General features: G+C 38.5%; 1 protein-coding gene across 9 annotated transcripts in view; it reads left to right on the forward strand.

Annotated features, from left to right (window-relative positions):
• Positions 1-17,402, forward strand: part of RBMS3 (RNA binding motif single stranded interacting protein 3) — a 711,536-nt gene that overhangs the window by 589,133 nt on the left and 105,001 nt on the right. For 7 of the 9 annotated variants that reach the window (XM_029242733.1, XM_029242735.1, XM_029242736.1 and 4 more), the window contains exon 8: positions 4,970-5,016. The exons of the other annotated variants lie outside the window; for them this stretch is intronic. In XM_029242733.1, the coding sequence (XP_029098566.1) occupies positions 4,970-5,016 (47 nt within the window). The remainder of the gene's footprint in view (positions 1-4,969; positions 5,017-17,402) is intronic. 9 annotated transcript variants of the gene reach the window in all.

Raw genomic sequence — 17,402 nt, forward strand, 5'->3', positions numbered from 1 at the left:
TAATTAGTTGCAAGAATTAAACTCTTTAAAAATAATATCCAGAAAACCAAGTTATCCTTTTCTTCGTTGGCTTCCTGAACTCATCTTGTGCTAACTCAGTACGCAATATTTACTAAAATATACAATATTTACTACCTATTTATTAAAGTGTTGCCTGAAATCTGATCTTGGAAGATTGGAAAGTTTTATAATTATTCATTTGTAACTCATCCAATCATGATGTATTCTGTGTCAGGGCAGAATTTAGAAAAAGGAGAAACATTAGGCTACAACATCAGTGTTTCAGTTTTCCAGGAATTACAGTGTGTATCTGTCCATGTAATCAAATGTTTTGATTCCCATTCACATTACACTGTAAAAACAGTTTCAAAAATGATAGAAACCATTCTATCAGCTATCTTTTCAGTGGCTTTGTTAGAGTCAATGATACTCTGCTCCTCAGATAAGACCAAGCATTCCAGTCTAGAAGGTCTTCTTGAAGTGGTAATGCCTTCTCTAGCGAGTACATTTTAAGCAGTATTTCCATAATTGTTACTTCTGCATTTAAAGTTATGGATATCAAATATCTAGCCCCTAAGTCAAAATGATGTGTCTCAATGAATCCCCTATGTTTATTGGAAATAATTTTGGGTCCCTATGTCGACTGAAAAAAAAATGCACCACCTAAAAGTTGAGAATTATGTTTTATTTGTTGGACAAAACTGAGAACTTAAGCCTGGGATACAGCATCCAGATCACTCTGAGAGACTGCTTCCAAAGAGGTGAGGGAGGAACCAGGAGATACAGGAGTTTTTGCAACAAAAGATCTCAAGTTAAGGATGCATCTTTCTATATATGGGAAGATGCAAAAGTCAGGGCTCCTTGAAATCATTGCTTTGATATGCACCTCAGCTATCTGGGGCCAGTATCCCGTGCTTTCTCATCCTGAGTCTCTTCAGGATGCACTGTGGGGTGGGCTGTGGCTGCAGTGTCTGATGATTTGACGGTGGGCATCCTGTTTCTATCCTGAGTTCCCTCAGGGCTCACCAGAGTGGCTGTAGTGTGATGGCTTGATGGCTGCAAATCTTTGTTTACTGATATGGCAAGCAACATTTTTTCATTGACACCTAATTACTCCAATAAACCATATTTTAAAATTTTTATTTAGCTCTTTTAGATTCTATCTGAAAGGACTAGAAATACCCCATTATGGCTGAAATATTAAGCCAAAACTCAGCTGCTGCTGGAAAATGACAAAAATGTCCCCTCTTTGTTTTAAATAAATCATAAATGCCTTTAATCCACAAATAATGTGAACTTAAAAAGTGGAAAATATTTGTGAATTTAATAAACCCCTTTCAAAAGAGAGTGACGGGATTAAACATCACTTCTCTATTTATGTGGTGTGACATTTTCGTTTTGTTCCAAGTTACTTTACTTTTTGTGTGACTCTGGAGTTTGTAAACATGCCATAAAATTTGTTAATTACATAATGACGATTTCATGGTTCTAGCTCAGTATAAAGGTGGCTAGACAGAGCAGCAAAATCGATTTTCTTTTTTACCTTGTGGAAAGAAACAAAAGGAAATGGAATGCAAAATCTGCATTAAGACCATATTAGAATTATAACTCAACAATCTGTTACACATGAAATGAAAACCAGGTGCATCCCAGTGTTAGTTATTGTGCTGTGATATTCAGCCAGCGGTTTAAGTTCAAACACCCCTTTGTTTAACCCATGCCTTGCTTTGTAAACCACAGTGTTCCAAATGCAGATCTCTGGTTGTCTTCTCTTGCCAAAGGTCCTCAGAGGCACGACTGGCCCCAGGCCAAATCATGAAGTAGATGAAACTTGGCTTCATCCTCTCCTTAGTTTCACTCCACCCACCTGTCCCCCAGTGCCTACCCTACTCACCCATCACTCTGGTTCTTGCCGCTGTTTTCCAGGGGGCTCATGCTATTTCTTGTTGCCAAAGCCCTCTTTGACTGTATCATTTTCCTGCTTGAAAAATGATCAGTGGCTCCCCAAGAGGAACCAAGCAATCAATCAGACCTTCCTCCTTTCCTTCCAAATCTTATTGTCAACTGCTCCCTCCAATGTTCTACTGCAAGTGGATCGTCCGCCTTGCCCTTTTTATTCACACGCCTTTTCCATGCTATTATTCCTTCTGCCTAAGCTGGCCTCCGCCTCTCATCTCCATCTATGGAAATCTCTCACCTGTACCTCCTCCAAGTGCCTTCCCTGACCACCCTGGCCTCTCCCCTGCACCTCATGCATACCCTCACGGGGCACTTGCCACGTGTTGCTTTGTGTTATAATGTTTATGTATGTGTCTTGTCTCCAGGCACTGTGGTGGGCGTTTCACAAAAGTAATATCTTTTAAATTTCACAACAATCACCTGAGGTAGGTATTACTATACCACTTGACAATTAAGGAAAATGAGGCTCAAATAGATTAAATAACTTGCCTGAGGTCACAGTGCTAGAGAACAGCAGAGCTACGACTTGGACCCAGGTCCAAAACATATATTCTCTCCACTAAACCATATTATCATCTATTTAGTTCTTTCCATCTTCTGAAAGATGAGTGGAGGTTTAAGATGGAGGAAGAGGCCAACTTAGGCTTTCTGATTATCAAATACTATTCAAGAAAGAGAGAGAATTTTTGTGATAATTACCGTATTCCTAGCTAGACCTGATTGGTTAACTATAATCCATGAGGAATTCAAGTCAAATGTGAAAGAAAAAAAATCTTTACCTGACATTGCCAGAACAAATACACATGGCATAAAAAGAGAATATTGAAGACCTATAATTCAAGAAAGGCATTGGTCTCTGAGCACTATCGGAAAATACGTTCAATGTGACTTCCTAAAGTCCCCTGGGATTTAAACAATTTGGGGGCGAACAGGGGTCTGAAGATACAGTGATCATTTAAATCTCTTATTAAATAACAATATCTTTATTGAGTACAAAACCTGTTTTTTTCATCCTGTCTTTGGTGTGACATCTTGGATACGTTAGAGGAAAGAAGCTTAGGGAAATCTCATCCCAGATGGACAGCTTTTCCAGCTGCCCTCTCCAGGACCCAGAACCATGGAGTCCCGCCTGGACAGGTCCCTCCTGGGGAGTCTTTGGCCTCAGACCAGCCTCCTGTTTGTCACATGGCAGAGACCCCATCTAGGGAAGAATTTAGACTTAGAATCTATGTGCTTTGACATCACTGCCTTTGCTTCTCCCATGGGGGGAAAGTAATCTGTCTTCATTTCCACTCTTCTATTCTCATTTTCCAGACCCCAGCTTGTCACATTATCATATCGTATTTCTTCAACATGAGTGATGGGCAGTTATCATTAAGCCTGTATTCTCAGTGCATCTCCATCTCAGCTTTGTTTGCAAACTTCGTTTCAATTACATGTGCTCCCTGTATGCCAGTTTCATTCATAGATGGCTCTACAGTTTTGTTCCTCATACCAATCTTAATAATAATTTTTAAATTACTGTTTAGGGAAAACAATGCATGTAAGCTTGAATGTAGCAGGCTGTCCTGGACTTCAGGCCCTATCTTAGAAAGCCTGAGAATTTTCATTTCAGTTATGTGTTAAAACTGAGGAATTAAATGAGCTTATCAGGAAAACCACCTTCAATCACACTGGAAAAAATCTCAAACATGAAAGCTCTTTTTTATTTTCTCTAAAGTTTTTATGGTTTTTCTTATCCTCTACAAAAGTCAATTTATTTTTTTCTTATTTTTTTTCTTACTAAAGCTAATTTATTTTTTCTTATTATTTTGAAATAATTATATATTCACAGGAAATTGCAAAAGACATGTACAGGGAGGTCCTGTTTACCCTGCACCCCGTCTCTCCCGGTGGTTACATCTTATATAATAATAGTGCATTATCGAGCCAGGAGATTGACATTGGACTAATTTATTTTTAAGTTTCCAAAAAGAAAAAAATCCGACCTAAAGACAACCTAGTCATCTTTGTTTCATTCTATTTCTGTTTCTGCTCACAAGCAATAACCAGGCTGACAGTTCTGGAAAACAAAGGGTGGTAGACCCATGCGGCCACAGAGAAATGATCTTCGGGGCTCATTCAAAATCCTAGTCAATGTCGTGGCTGGTCTGGGTTGGAATCTGGTTCTGCCTCCACACATGAGACCTTAACCAAGTCAATTGATCCCTCCAAGTTTCCATGTCTGCATCTATCAAATGGAGGAAATATTTCTCCTGCCTACTTCATAGGGTCCTTGTGAGGATGAAATATGATGATGTGTATGAAAGGAGGTAGGGTGTCAGTCAGCGATCATCAAGTTGATATTCTTTTCTGCAACAACTGCCGGTTACAGAAATGTAGTTTTTCAGTGGTGGTTTTATTCTTACAAAAAAAACGAAACCACCTCCTTATTAGCCACAAGGCCTAGAATTTCCATCACATGTAAATGACCTTCCCTTTCTACACTCTTAGTGAGACAGGTACCAGCAAGTATTGGACAGCACTCTGTGATTCATTGCCTAGACACCCCTGAGGCATGCAATATTTTAAAATAAATGTTTCTTAACATTTTCTTCTAAAAGGTCGAATGTGTTTTAAGTAGCTTTTATTTTTACTCTGACCCCAGCATCTATCCTTTCCTTTTTTTCATGCCATGGGATATACAATAGGTATTCTTGAAAATACTGAGAAATTATAAGGATACCAGATTAAACAGTGCATGGCTTATGAATTAGAAATGAAAATCATCCAAACTGCATTGTTCTTTGGTTTGTCTGGATATATAATATAAACTCCCTAACTCACTGGTGGATTCTTGTGTTCAGATAGTAAAAATGCTAGTCTTGGTAGTAAGGGAGGAGAAATATACAGGATAAAGTAAACTTAAATCGTAGAAAGTAAAGATAAAAGCATTGTGCGTATTGAATGCTTTGGACACCACCATAAAAATGTTAAGATACATTTTCTCCCCTCTTCCCCCCATATACAGGCTGGCATGGCTCTGACCTATGACCCCACAGCTGCCATACAGAATGGGTAAGTAGACTACATTTTCTCTATTTTAATTGCTAAGGTATCTTTGAACTCTGAAATCAGTACTGAAGAAAAATATTCAAATCTTTCTTTTTGTTTTAAACCTTTCTCATCATTGTATTTTCTTCTTCCTGTGAGTGACTCTTATTTCATGGCACCCCCCATGTCACCCATTCTTACAATGCTTCTGCCCACATTCTGTCTCTCCCTTTCTCATCTGAGAAAGAGTAAGGAGTAGGATTTGAAGGGGGGTGTATGTAGATAGACTGGTCTGGGAGAAGTGTCCGTGTATCGCTATGGTAAGAGTGTCGCTCCTACTAATAACTCTAGAGTTTAGACTTCAGTAGTTTTAGCATGTGCCCAGGTTCATTTTGACATTAACAGTGCTTCCACTCTTGCCTTCTGGCTATCAGGGGAAGGGTAACGGACAGAGTCAAGTTAGTAGCTTGGTGATTGCATTTTCATTCTTCATCGTAATAAGCACCTGGAAACTTGCAGCCTCTTACTTAGAACAAGTCACATAGCCTAAAATTCTCCTCTGAAAAATCAGACTTAAGCTACACGACCTGGCCTCTCTAAAATTCTGTCATTCTGAATATTCTTTGGTTGAAACTTTCTTCTTACTTTGCAATTTCTTTTCTTTAGTTTGGCCATCCTGCAATGGACCAACAAACAAAAGAATAAGTATTATTTTATTTTCACACCCTTTTATCTTAGATTTCTCCATGGCTTTCAGTGTTCTGTCTTTCAGTCTCATTAAAGAATCAATCAGAATGAAGGTCTCATTTAAGATCAACTTAGAGGATAGAAGGAATTAAACTCCATTTTTCTATTTAGTCAGCTGCATCTAATGAACACCTGTGGGATGTAGAAAATGTTTAGCTCCCTCTTATTTTTATAGTTATTCATTCAGGGGGTCATTTATTTACTCATTCAGTAAACATCCAATGAGTCTGCCAAGCACAGTACTATGCTCTATAGGCTAAAAAAAACAATGTATGAGACAAGGGCTTTGCCCTCAAGAAACTCATGGCCTATCCTTCCATGAAAGAGTCAACATGGTTGGTAGTCTAGGGTAAGAGTCTAGTCCTTTGTCCTTTGTTCATTAAAACTTCTCTAGGAGTGAAACTTAAGAATATCCTTTCATTTATCCAATAAGCCTTCTCTTATTTCCAACAAGGCACTTTAAACTCGGTGGTCAGAAGAACAAAAGACAAGATGTAAAGACATGAAATAAAGTCCTCTAGAATCGTACTGTATAGTTGGGAAAATAAAATAGTTAACTCAAAAGGCATAGAATAAGGCATTATACGCTCAGCGACAGTGACAGAAAACAGGTATTATAATGTAAGGGAATGACATTTGTTGAACACATACTAAGTACCAAGTATTTTACATTTGTAATTTAATGGCACATGGTGTCAAGGATTGGAGATGCCCCAGTGACCTAGGTCCGGACTGGAGAGAGTGAATGCTCTGCTTTAGTCAGTCATCTTTCCAGTGCACAATTTAAAATCTGAATTTGTTTTCCCAAAGACCTAACTTTCCAAGTTTTCATCCTGATCCATTACAAACGTACAGGGAAAAAAATTGAGATTTCAGCCTGCAATCTGAGCAGCCCAAAGTGAACTTTGGGTGGTGCCGTATCAGAGGCAGTGAGGACTGCCTAGTACACAGGGAGCATGTCTCCCTTCCCAGGTCACCGTCTATACCGTATAGAGGTCGACTGCAAGTACATACGTCTGCCGTCTGTGACATCTTTGTCTGAACCTTATAGTAACAGTATAACATTCTATTCTTTGAACTATTTCTCAACAGTTGCAAAAGTGGTTCATCCTCTCCACTGTCCACTTAGACGTTTACAACAATGAATATTTCCCTCAGGAAACAAATTGTAGTTAAGATGCTGAGAATACCATCTTCTTTATTTTATCTCCTGTCATCTGATAAAGAACTTTGTGTCATCCAGCAGTCCCTGTCTTCAACACTGTCTTGTCTACTGAATATTCCTTTCAGCCTGTAAAATACTCGAGTCTCTCCCACCTATAAAGGTAGAAGCAAAACAATCCTTTTCTGCCCATGAGATCACTTCTACTGACCACACTCTTTTAGCTTTCTTTTCACTGGTAAACAACCCCAGTTTTCTATACACACTGTCTTCCCATATTGTCTCTAATTAAGCCCATTAAAGTGTGAATTCTGGTCTCAGACTTGACTGGAATTTTCCCTGTTGGTGTCTCCAAATTTGAGAAGAAAATTTGTCCAAATTTTTTTGTCCAAATTCATCTCCAAATTTGTCAGTTGTAACTGACACATTCTTAGTCCTTATACTGTTTGAGATCTTGCATCATTTGACTTTCTGTTGTTGTTGTTGTTATTGTTACCATTTACAGCTTCATGAAAATTTCTTATTTCTTAGATTTCACCACTCCATCCTTTGCTGATCCTCCTTGCTTTCCCCTTGCACTGCTCACTTGGTGTCTGCGGATTCCTCCTCTTCTGCCCACTTTTACTAATCTTTCTCAGGGTTTAGTCTTTTCTCACTCTGTGTTCTCTCCAGTTGATCTCATCCACTCCTCCTGCTTTTAGGAACTGAAGACTCCCAAGTCCATACTTCAAGTTCATAACTAGATGCCAAAAAAAATCACCTGTGTGTCTAACTGCATTAGGTGCTGCTCCTGGATATCTTTGTCCCAAAGTGAGGTCATTATCTTCAATCAATCTTTCAGCATACAAACCAAATCAAATGAAAAACAAGATCAAATTACTTGTTCCTTTTTTAAAAATACACTCTAAAGCCATTTAAGCCATAAATTCCAGTTCTCTGGGTATTCTCTCCTAAGACATTCTTTATAATAAAATTGGTCCTTAAAACTTACTCCATCTGTCTTTGAACTGTATCTTCAACCCAGCTCTGCCTCCCTGCCACTGGTTGAGTTTATTCAATCACCAGTCCCTACCTGTACTAAGCTTTTACTTGCTTCTAATATAACTGACCTCCAAACCATTTTCACATTGCTTTTTGAATAATTTTTTAAAGCAAAAAGCAATCAGTAATTATCCACCTGCCTGGTTTAATATATTACGTGGACTTTACTAACTGCAGAACAGAGCTCAAACTTCCAAGAATGGCACAAAAAGAACTCCGTGATTTGGTTCCTGCAACTGAACTGGACCTTCTTTGATTCTCAGAGAATCCCAAGCTACTTTAACCCGTGTGTCTTGTTGCTCGTGGAATTCTCTCTGCCTGAAGAGAATGGTGATATTCTTCCTTCCTTCCTAATTCCTTCCTTCCTCCCTTCTTTCCTCCCTCCCTCCCTCCGTCCCTTTCTTCCTTCCTTCCTTCTTTCTTTCTTTCACTGCTCTCATTTAAAGAACACCATTAGGGACTTCCCTGCTGGCACAGTGGTTAAGAATCAAGCCCTGGTCTGGGAAGATCCCACATGCTGTGGAGCAACTAAGCCCGCGTGCCACAACTACTGAGCCTGTGCTCTAGAGTCCACGAGCCACAACTACTGAAGCCCATGCACCTAGAGCCCATGCTCTGCAACAAGAGAAGCCACCGCAATGAGAAGCCCACGCACCGCAACGAAGAGTAGCCCCCGCTCAACGCAACTAGAGAAAGCCCACGCGTAGCAATGAACACCCAATGTAGCCAAATAAAATAATAAATAAATAAAATAAAGAACACCATTAAATCATACCAGGCAGAGCTAATTACACAATTAATCGTAAGAGACACAGTTTAAGCAGTGGTTAGGAGTTCAGACTCCAAAACCAGCCTGCCCAGGAGCACATCCAAATTCTGTCATTTACCAGACATGGGCAAGTTGTTTGTGCTTTAGTTTCCTCCTCTGTGGAGATGACAGTAACAGTACCTTTTCATAAGACTTTGTAAGGATCAAAGGACCCCTGCATGGCACAATGTGATCTTCATTGTCAATATTGACACTATTGTTACACTACATTTCATGTGACCATGATACACTGACAGTCTTTTTATCATGTAGCTGTTGACATCATATTTATTTCCTTGATGGACTATTAACTCTGAAGTCAGGTTCCATGTCTTATTCATCTTTACAGACTGTTTAACTTAGTACTATGAATGCCAAATCAGATACAGAAAATGTGACTGATGACGTCTGCTTGGCTCCAGCAAGGTGGCATTAGGGAAACCATTCCCCTTCCTGGCATCAAGCCACTCAGTCCCCATGTAACACCCAAACCTAATCCGCTTTATTATTTTTTTTATTGGAGTATAGTTGCTTTACAATATTGTGTTAGTTTACACAGTACAGCAAATTGAATCAGCTATACATATATCCCCTCTTTTTTGGATTTCCTTCTCATTTGGGTCACTGCAGAGCATTGAGTAGAGTTCCCTGTGCTATACAGTAGGTTCTCATTAGTTATCTATTTTATACATAGTATCAATAGTGTACATATGTCAATCCCCATCTCCCAACTCATCCCCCCGCCGCCTTGGTATCCATACGTTTGTTCTCAGTGTCTGTGTCTCTATTTCTGCTTTGATCCTACTTAAATGCAACCTGCAGTTTCACCCAAAGGAGCCAAACTGCACATGAGTTTCTCATGTCCTGGGTTAAGAATGGAATTTCGGACGGCTTAGACTATCCATTGTGTTGTTGGTGCCAAGAAGGTAGAAACTTTATTTCATGAAATGGAAGAGATCAGAAGATTGTAGCTCACTAACCTTATTCACTTGATATTTCTTCATGTAGACGACTTTTTAAATGTTTTGTTCATCTTTGGTTTTATTGCCTTATATGGTAACATTTAAATAATGGGGAGTAGAAGAATGGTCATTTCTATGGATGTTAAGATGCCAAAATAACCACACATGTTTCCTCAACACACTGTTCCTTGAGTTATTGTCAGCATGTACCTCTTTGAAGTGGGGAAGCTGATTTAGAAAATTCACTTAGCATATGAAGGAATGGAACATGAATATCCAGAGTCAAGCATTTACTCCTAGTTACATTGCTGTATTCGATCCAGTAGGCAAACCTAACTCAGAGAGCGGTAACCTAACAGAGAGAGAAATATTTATTGCTGTAGAGAAGAAACTGGTCCCATTTTATGTAGAACAAATGTATCCGAAGATACAGTTGCAGCTGACTCCAATCCAGTTAATATTGTTAAAGGTCGCTTAATGCTGACTCAGATTAACAAATTTTATCATTTGAATACTTATCTATTGTACCATTTAAAATCATTCTGGTGATGCAAATTTGAAAAAAAATATTTCCCATCCTGTTAGGAACAATGGGCACGCATGCAAATTCTAGATACAATGCAAGTAGTATTGTGACAGAAGCACAAAGTGCTATGAGATTTGTGTATGTATTAACTTTTATATGTATAAAATATTTCTGAAAGAATACACAAGACATGGTGACAGTGGTTCTCTGGGGAGAGCCAACAGAGTACCGAGAAGTAGGGGTGAGAGGGAGACTTATTTTTCACTGTTTATATTTTTCTATTCTTTTCACAAAGAAAAATAAAGAAAATTAATGTCATAGGACTACAGAGAAAAGGCAGTTACATTCTAATGAGGGATTCTGAAGGCTTCTTGATGGAACAGTGACATGAGCTTGTCCTCTTGGAGATGTGCCATGTCACCACTAAAGATCATATTTTATCTTTTTGAATCATAGTTTTGTCTGGATATATACCCAGAAGTGGGATTGCTGGATCATATGGCAACCCTATGTAGTTTGGGGTGAGCAGATGCAAACTATTATATATAGAAGGGATAAACAACAAGGTCCTACTGTATAGCACAGGGAACTATATTCAATATCCTGCAATAAACCATAATGGAAAAGAATATAAAAAAGAATGTGTGTGTGTGTGTGTATGTGTGTGTATATATATATATATATATATATAAAACTGAATCACTTTGCCGTACAGAAGATATTAACACAACGTTGTAAATCAACTATACTTCAATTTAAAAAAAAAAGGACATATGTTATGATCCTGTGGCATCCCTTAACTGCACTCAGCCATAGGGGTTTCTGAGTATCAAGTCCAAATATGTGTCTCGGGAATAGCTGGTAGCTTAATTGTGTCAACAGTTAAATGTTCTGAATTCTATAACTCAACCTGAATACAGCAACATAAAACTGAAATAAGTACTCCCAAATTAAGCTTGATATTTCTCTAATGAAGAACAAACACTTGTAAACATGGACCACGGTGTATCTGAGCTGCTTGCATGTAGGCAGTAAAAAATGTCAGTTGTGTCATCTGCTTGAATCTACGCAAATTATCACTTAAAAAAAATTAATTCAATGTCACTTTTATCTAAGGCTTTGAAGGTTACAGTGAAGAAATTTCTGGGTCACAATGGAAAAGTAAAACGCTTGGTACTTTTTACTATAGGCTAACTTAGGAAAATAAAAATGTCCATTCTTCTTTCGGAGCTATCTGGCATAAATCTATAATGTGTTATTACTATTGCCCTATTGCTTTTTTAACAGTCCGATATGAAATTCCATCACTTTCAACTATGAGCATGGGAGGTGGGAAATAATTCCTCCCCCATAGTCAAAATCGCAACTTTCCTGTGATCTTTTCACTAAGGGCTGCTGTGTAAAAGCCTTTTGGATTGTTTTATTTGAAGAAAATGGATTCTTGGGAGAGATGTGAAAAAAAATGTTTTCTGTAGCCTTGGTTTGCCAGCTGTTTTATATGGGCATTTGATATTAAGTGATACAGAAACCTTATCTTATTACACTAGGAAAGGAATCTAGTGTGAAGGATACGTTGGCATTACAATAAAAATGACCAATAACTTATTAATCTTGTGCTATAGTGTTGCCCTGAGGATAGTATTTGTGGTTCTGACTCCAACAAAATTGCCTATGGACATGAAAGACAAGGCAGGGCTGTTTATTTCAGTGGGCAAATAGGATTGTGTGTGGTTTTCTGCATTAAAAAACATCCTACCCTGGGGTTATTGATATATACATGTTATTTTTATTGTCAGTGAAATAAGATTTCACCATATTACTACTGACTGCCAAATCCCCTGAAGATGACTTTTCTGCAGGCAAAATAATGTCCTATTAGTGACCTAGACTTCCATTTTCTGGACTTCTGGAGCCCACTTGCTTCACATGCCAGAAAACCAAATAACCCTTTGCGTTCCTTAAAAATATTGCGTTTTTCAGGGCTTCCCTGGTGGCGCAGTGGTTGGGAGTCCGCCTGCCGATGCAGGGGACACAGGTTCGTGCCCCGGTTCAATGTGCCGCGGAGCGGCTGGGCCCGTGAGCCATGGCTGCTGGGCCTGCGTGTCCGGAGCCTGTGCTCCGCAATGGGAGAGGCCACAACAGTGAGAGGCCCACGTACCACAAAATATATACATATATATATATATATATATAACTTTTTTCAGAGGCTGGCTTAGAGTTCTACAGATAGATCATTTTTAGTTAACCCATTTAGCCCCTTTAGCATTTGGAATTTTGTTCATGGGAAACCTCTCCAGAGATAACTAGTTCGCATTCCTGCAACAGTTTCTCAACCTTGACACTAGTGACATTTTGGACCTGATCGTTTTTTGGGTGGGAGCTGTACTGTATTTAGCAGCATCCCAGACCTCTCCCAAACAGATGCCAGTAGCAGCCCCCTGACCCAGTCGTGACAACCAAGAATATCTCCAGATCCTGCCAAATGTCCCCTGGGGAGCAAAATCCCTTTTAGTTTAGAACAAGGTAGAAAAGGAATACTTGTCATCCACTTGTGGATTCGCTACGTACATTTTGGCAAAGAAATATCTTAGGGGAGTAAACTCTTCCCAGAAAAATGGTTAGCTAAAAATTCACTCCCAGTTTTCTATAATAGCATTTGCAAGGCATAATGCATAAATAACCAGATACAAAGACATTAAGTCACATGTTTAGAATGACCTTAGCTTTGTTATTATGGCCAAAAAGTGCTGTCAATTTCATCTTTCCTGTTCCCCTCACCTATTCTTGAAGTATTTATTTGGATGTTCTTTCTCTCTTTCTTCTTCTTTTTAAATGTGATGGCCATGTGAGAGTGTTTTTAAACCATGAAGGATACATGGCAGGGATTGAGAAAAAGTGAAGAGATTGGGAAATTCATTCTGCAGTTCTCTCTTTGGAGTCTGGCTAGGTGCATTTTCTTTAGATATGGTGCCTTTAAGCCTGAGATTCAATAATATCCTCTCCTGTCATGGTTTAAGCAAAGGTTTCCTGTGAATTCATCCGGTTTATGTTTGGATTTGGGGAGAGCCTATTTCAGAATACCAGAATTAGGGGATCAAGACAGTGTGCTGAGTCTGATCTTCTCAGTACATTTTCTGTTCTAAATGACTCTCTGATTTGAGGGGCAGTACTGGAACTTGCTGGGAAGTATGAAATATTCTTGTTTGATGGATAGGATTAGAGCAGACAGAACAAAAATGCCTGAAAATTTCCCCCAAGGGTGCCCTTTGTTAGTATCCGTTTACTTGGCTGTTTTCTTTATGTTTCTGCTGTTTTTCCCATAAAATTTCCTGTAAACTTTGCGAGTCCATCCTATTCTTACTGCTTTCATTTTTAATATGACAATTGGTACATTTCACAAAATAAACCAGCCACTCTAAAATGTGACGCATGATTCGCTCTGTTGGTACAAGAGCCTGAAACTGGGTTTCTAAGAAACTTGCATGGTGAATGAAAAGGGCTGTTTGTGGAGTGGTCATGAGTACCTGCTATGTTATTATGAGCCCCAAATAAGTCTTTCTGTTCACTGACTCATAAATAAAATCTGTCAAAGATAAGACCTAAAGCATTTTTTTTTAATGCAAACCATGATTTTTATAGAAAAGGTCTGTTTTCCCTGGTTGTCAGTACCTTTGCATGCTTAGAAAACAGGCATTAGTTTAAGCTTCCACTGAGCATTTACAGATATGTGATGCCAGCCAATTTTCTCTGGGTTCTCACCTCTCAGCTGCCTATTTGAACAGAAGCCATCTTCTGTGCCCCCACCAATTTGACACTGGCGGCCTCTACTGTAATCACTACTTATCTCTCTAAACTGCTCTGCATTCAATTATTTATTCATTCAACCTGTCTTGCTTAATGATTAAGCAAGACATACCTTGGAGATACTGTGGGTTCAGTTCCAGACCACTGCAATAAAGCAGATATCTCAATAAAATGAGTCACACAATTTTTTAAAATTTCCCAGTGCATATAGAAGTTATGTTTGGACTAGACTGTAGTCTATTAAATGTGCAAAGCATTATGTCTAAAAAAACAATGTACATACATCAATTAAAAATATTTCATTGCTAAAAAATGCTAAGCACCCTGTGACAATGCAGGGTTGCCACAAACCTTCAATTTGTAAAAGTTGCAGTATCTGTGAAGTGTAATACAGCAAAGCACAATAAAGTGAGGTATGCCTGTATTTACTATGTCCCAGGCTCTGTTCTAGGCAACAAAGTCAAGGTGCCCTCAACTCTCCTGAAGCTGACATTCTAGAGGGAGAAATAATCAATAAATACATTCCATTAGTCAACTTGACTGCTGTAACAAAATGCCATTGATTGTGTGGCTTTAAACAACAGAAATATATTTTCTCACAGTTCTGGAGGCTGGAAGTCCAAGATCAGGCTGATTTAGTTTGGGATTTAGTTTCTGGCTTTTACAAGGCTGCTTTCTCATTATGTCCTCACATAGCCTTTCCTCCATGTGAGCATGTGGATAGAGAGAGAGCAAGCACTCTAATGCCTCTTCTTATAAGGGCACTAACCATTTGAGGTTAGGGCCCCACCCTCATGAGCTCATTTAACCTTAGTTTCTTCCTTAAATGCCCCATCTCCACATACAGCCACTTTGGAAATTAGGACTTCAATATATGAATTTTAAAGGGACACAAACATTCGGTCCATAGCATATATAAAGACATTTTAAAAAATTACTAGTTCAGATAGTGATAAGAACAATGAAAAAAAAATAGAGGAAAGGAATAGAGAACAATTGGGGCAGAGATGGTGGTTGCTACTTTAACTAGAGACCTCTGAAAAGATGGGAAAGTTGAGTGAGATCAATAATGAGAAAGAGATAGTTCTAGGGTGATTTGGGGAAATAACCATTCCAGGTAGAGAGAATTGTAAGCATAGTGGCCCAAGATGAGAGTGAGAATGACAGGCTCATGTGACAGATGAAGGTCAGTGTGGTTGGATCCTAGTTGGCTCTGGGGAGAGAGGTGGGCAATAGCCTGATTGTGCTCGTCAATATGAGGAATTCAAATTTTGTTCTCATTGCAATGGAAAGCCATTGACCAGCTTTAGGCTGGTTAATGAATAGATAAGTTTCAATTTAAACGCTTAAATAGAAAAACTCAAAGGAATGTCCTGCCCATCTTTGGTATACATAGTAAATGTTCAACACATTTTTTAAAGTGGAAGGATGGATGTTTTCTTACATAGTAATTGACTTTAAAGTCAGATTTATTAACTGTAATTTATATTGTGTATGTATTCACTCTTAAGAGTGTACAATTCTGTGAGGTCTGACAAGCACACAGTTGTGGAATCACCAAGCAATGAAGGTATAGAACAGTTACATCACTTTCCAAAATTCCCTCAGGTGTCTGTGCACTCAGACTCTTCCCCCAATCCCAGCCTTTGGCATCCATGATTTATTTTCGGTCTTTAAAGTTTTGCATTTTCCATAGTATTACATAAATGGATATAAAATATAGACTTTTGAGTTCGACTTCTTTCATTTAGCATAATTTACTTAAGATTCACCATGTTAAATATATCAGTAGTTCTTTCCTTTTAATTGTTTAGTAGCATCCCAGTGTATGGATGGACCACAGTTTATTAATTCAGTTGAAGGATATTTGGCTTGTTTCCAGTTTTTGGCAAGTATTAAATAAAGCTGCTATAAATACTTGCATTAAGGTTTTTGTGTGAACTCAAGTTTTCATTTATCTTCAGTTACTATGTACCAGTGGGATAATTGGGTTATATGCTATGTATATGTTTAACTTTATAAGAAACTGCCAAACTGTTTTCTAAAAGGGCTATATCATCCTGTATCTCCACCAACAATGAAAGAGTTCCACTTTCTCTGAATCCTTGACAGCTCTGATTGTCTTTTTTTTTAATTTGGCCATTTTAATGAGTATATAGTCAATATTCTTTTTTTCTAAAATTTTAGAGGTATTGTAGGTATAGGTATGGATAGTAAGGAGGATCCAATGTGTAATGGTGTAATTTTTTCAGCTACATCTTTTTTAACCAAAAGACTGTGACCTTATAATCCTTGTTGAGAGCTAGATCAATTTAAGACTCTAGTTCCCCAATCCTTGCTTGAAGACTTGTATAGGATCTAAGCTTAAAGAATTTACTCTTTGAAACCTGGCAACCTTGAAATCCAGCCCCCCTACACTCAGTGGGGTTCTCATGGAATGCTTCTTTAGAAAGGTGACCCATGAGATCCTCTATTCAAAATATCAGTGACCCCTGAGAGATGATGAAGTTTTTGTCTCCAAAACTCCAACCTCAGTCATACTATTTAAAAAAAAGAAAGAAAGAAAGAAAGGAAGAAAGGAAGAAAGAAAGAAAGGAAGAAAGGAAGAAAAGAAAGAAAGAAAGAAAGAAACTAAAAGTAGTAATTGTCTTTTGCTAAGAGTATGGCAAAGTGAAGTAATGATTCCATGATCCCTGAGACGCATTTTCCCAATCTATCCTGATAAGAGTATGGCAAAGTGAAGTAATGATTCCATGATCCCTGAGAGGCATTTTCGCATTCTATCCAGTGAAATACTCCATCACAGCCCACCTGGTTTTGTCTGCACGATGTGTGGCTGGTCACTCTAGCCTTTCCCTTACCAGTGAGACATAAGGAAAAAAACATGATTTAAAATTCTGCTGAGGAATTTGAGCATTAGGTAACTTGTGGACTCCAGGGTATAAATCTGAGCAGAGATGGCCTGTAAGTGTTTTTGATACCCTTTAATAGATCCCTATTAAAGCTGTCCTTCAATAGATCTCCAGAAGGATTATCCCACCTCTGATTTGTGAAGCTCTGATCTTGCCCAGTATTATTCTATAATTGTTCAATGAAGGACCCTGGAGGACTAGAAAACTCAGTGCTTTTTACAGCGTGTACAGAGGTATATCACATAGGTCCATAATCTCCATCAGTGCCCTGACTGAATCCAGAAAAGGTTCCTTTCCTCACCTAGACCTAAATTGTCCACAAATTGTCCTTCTCTTTTCATGGAGAAAGAAAGTACTTAGCTTAGTTTCTACCTGAGGGCATGGATTCATGCCTAGCACAAATTATCCAGAATTCTCTATAAGCTGATCCTATTTCTTTTTTTTTTTT

The sequence above is a fragment of the Monodon monoceros genome, unplaced genomic scaffold (genome assembly GCF_005190385.1).
Source record: "Monodon monoceros isolate NGI ecotype Baffin Bay Population unplaced genomic scaffold, NGI_Narwhal_1 Super_Scaffold_3, whole genome shotgun sequence".
Classification (NCBI taxonomy): Eukaryota; Metazoa; Chordata; class Mammalia; order Artiodactyla; family Monodontidae; genus Monodon; species Monodon monoceros.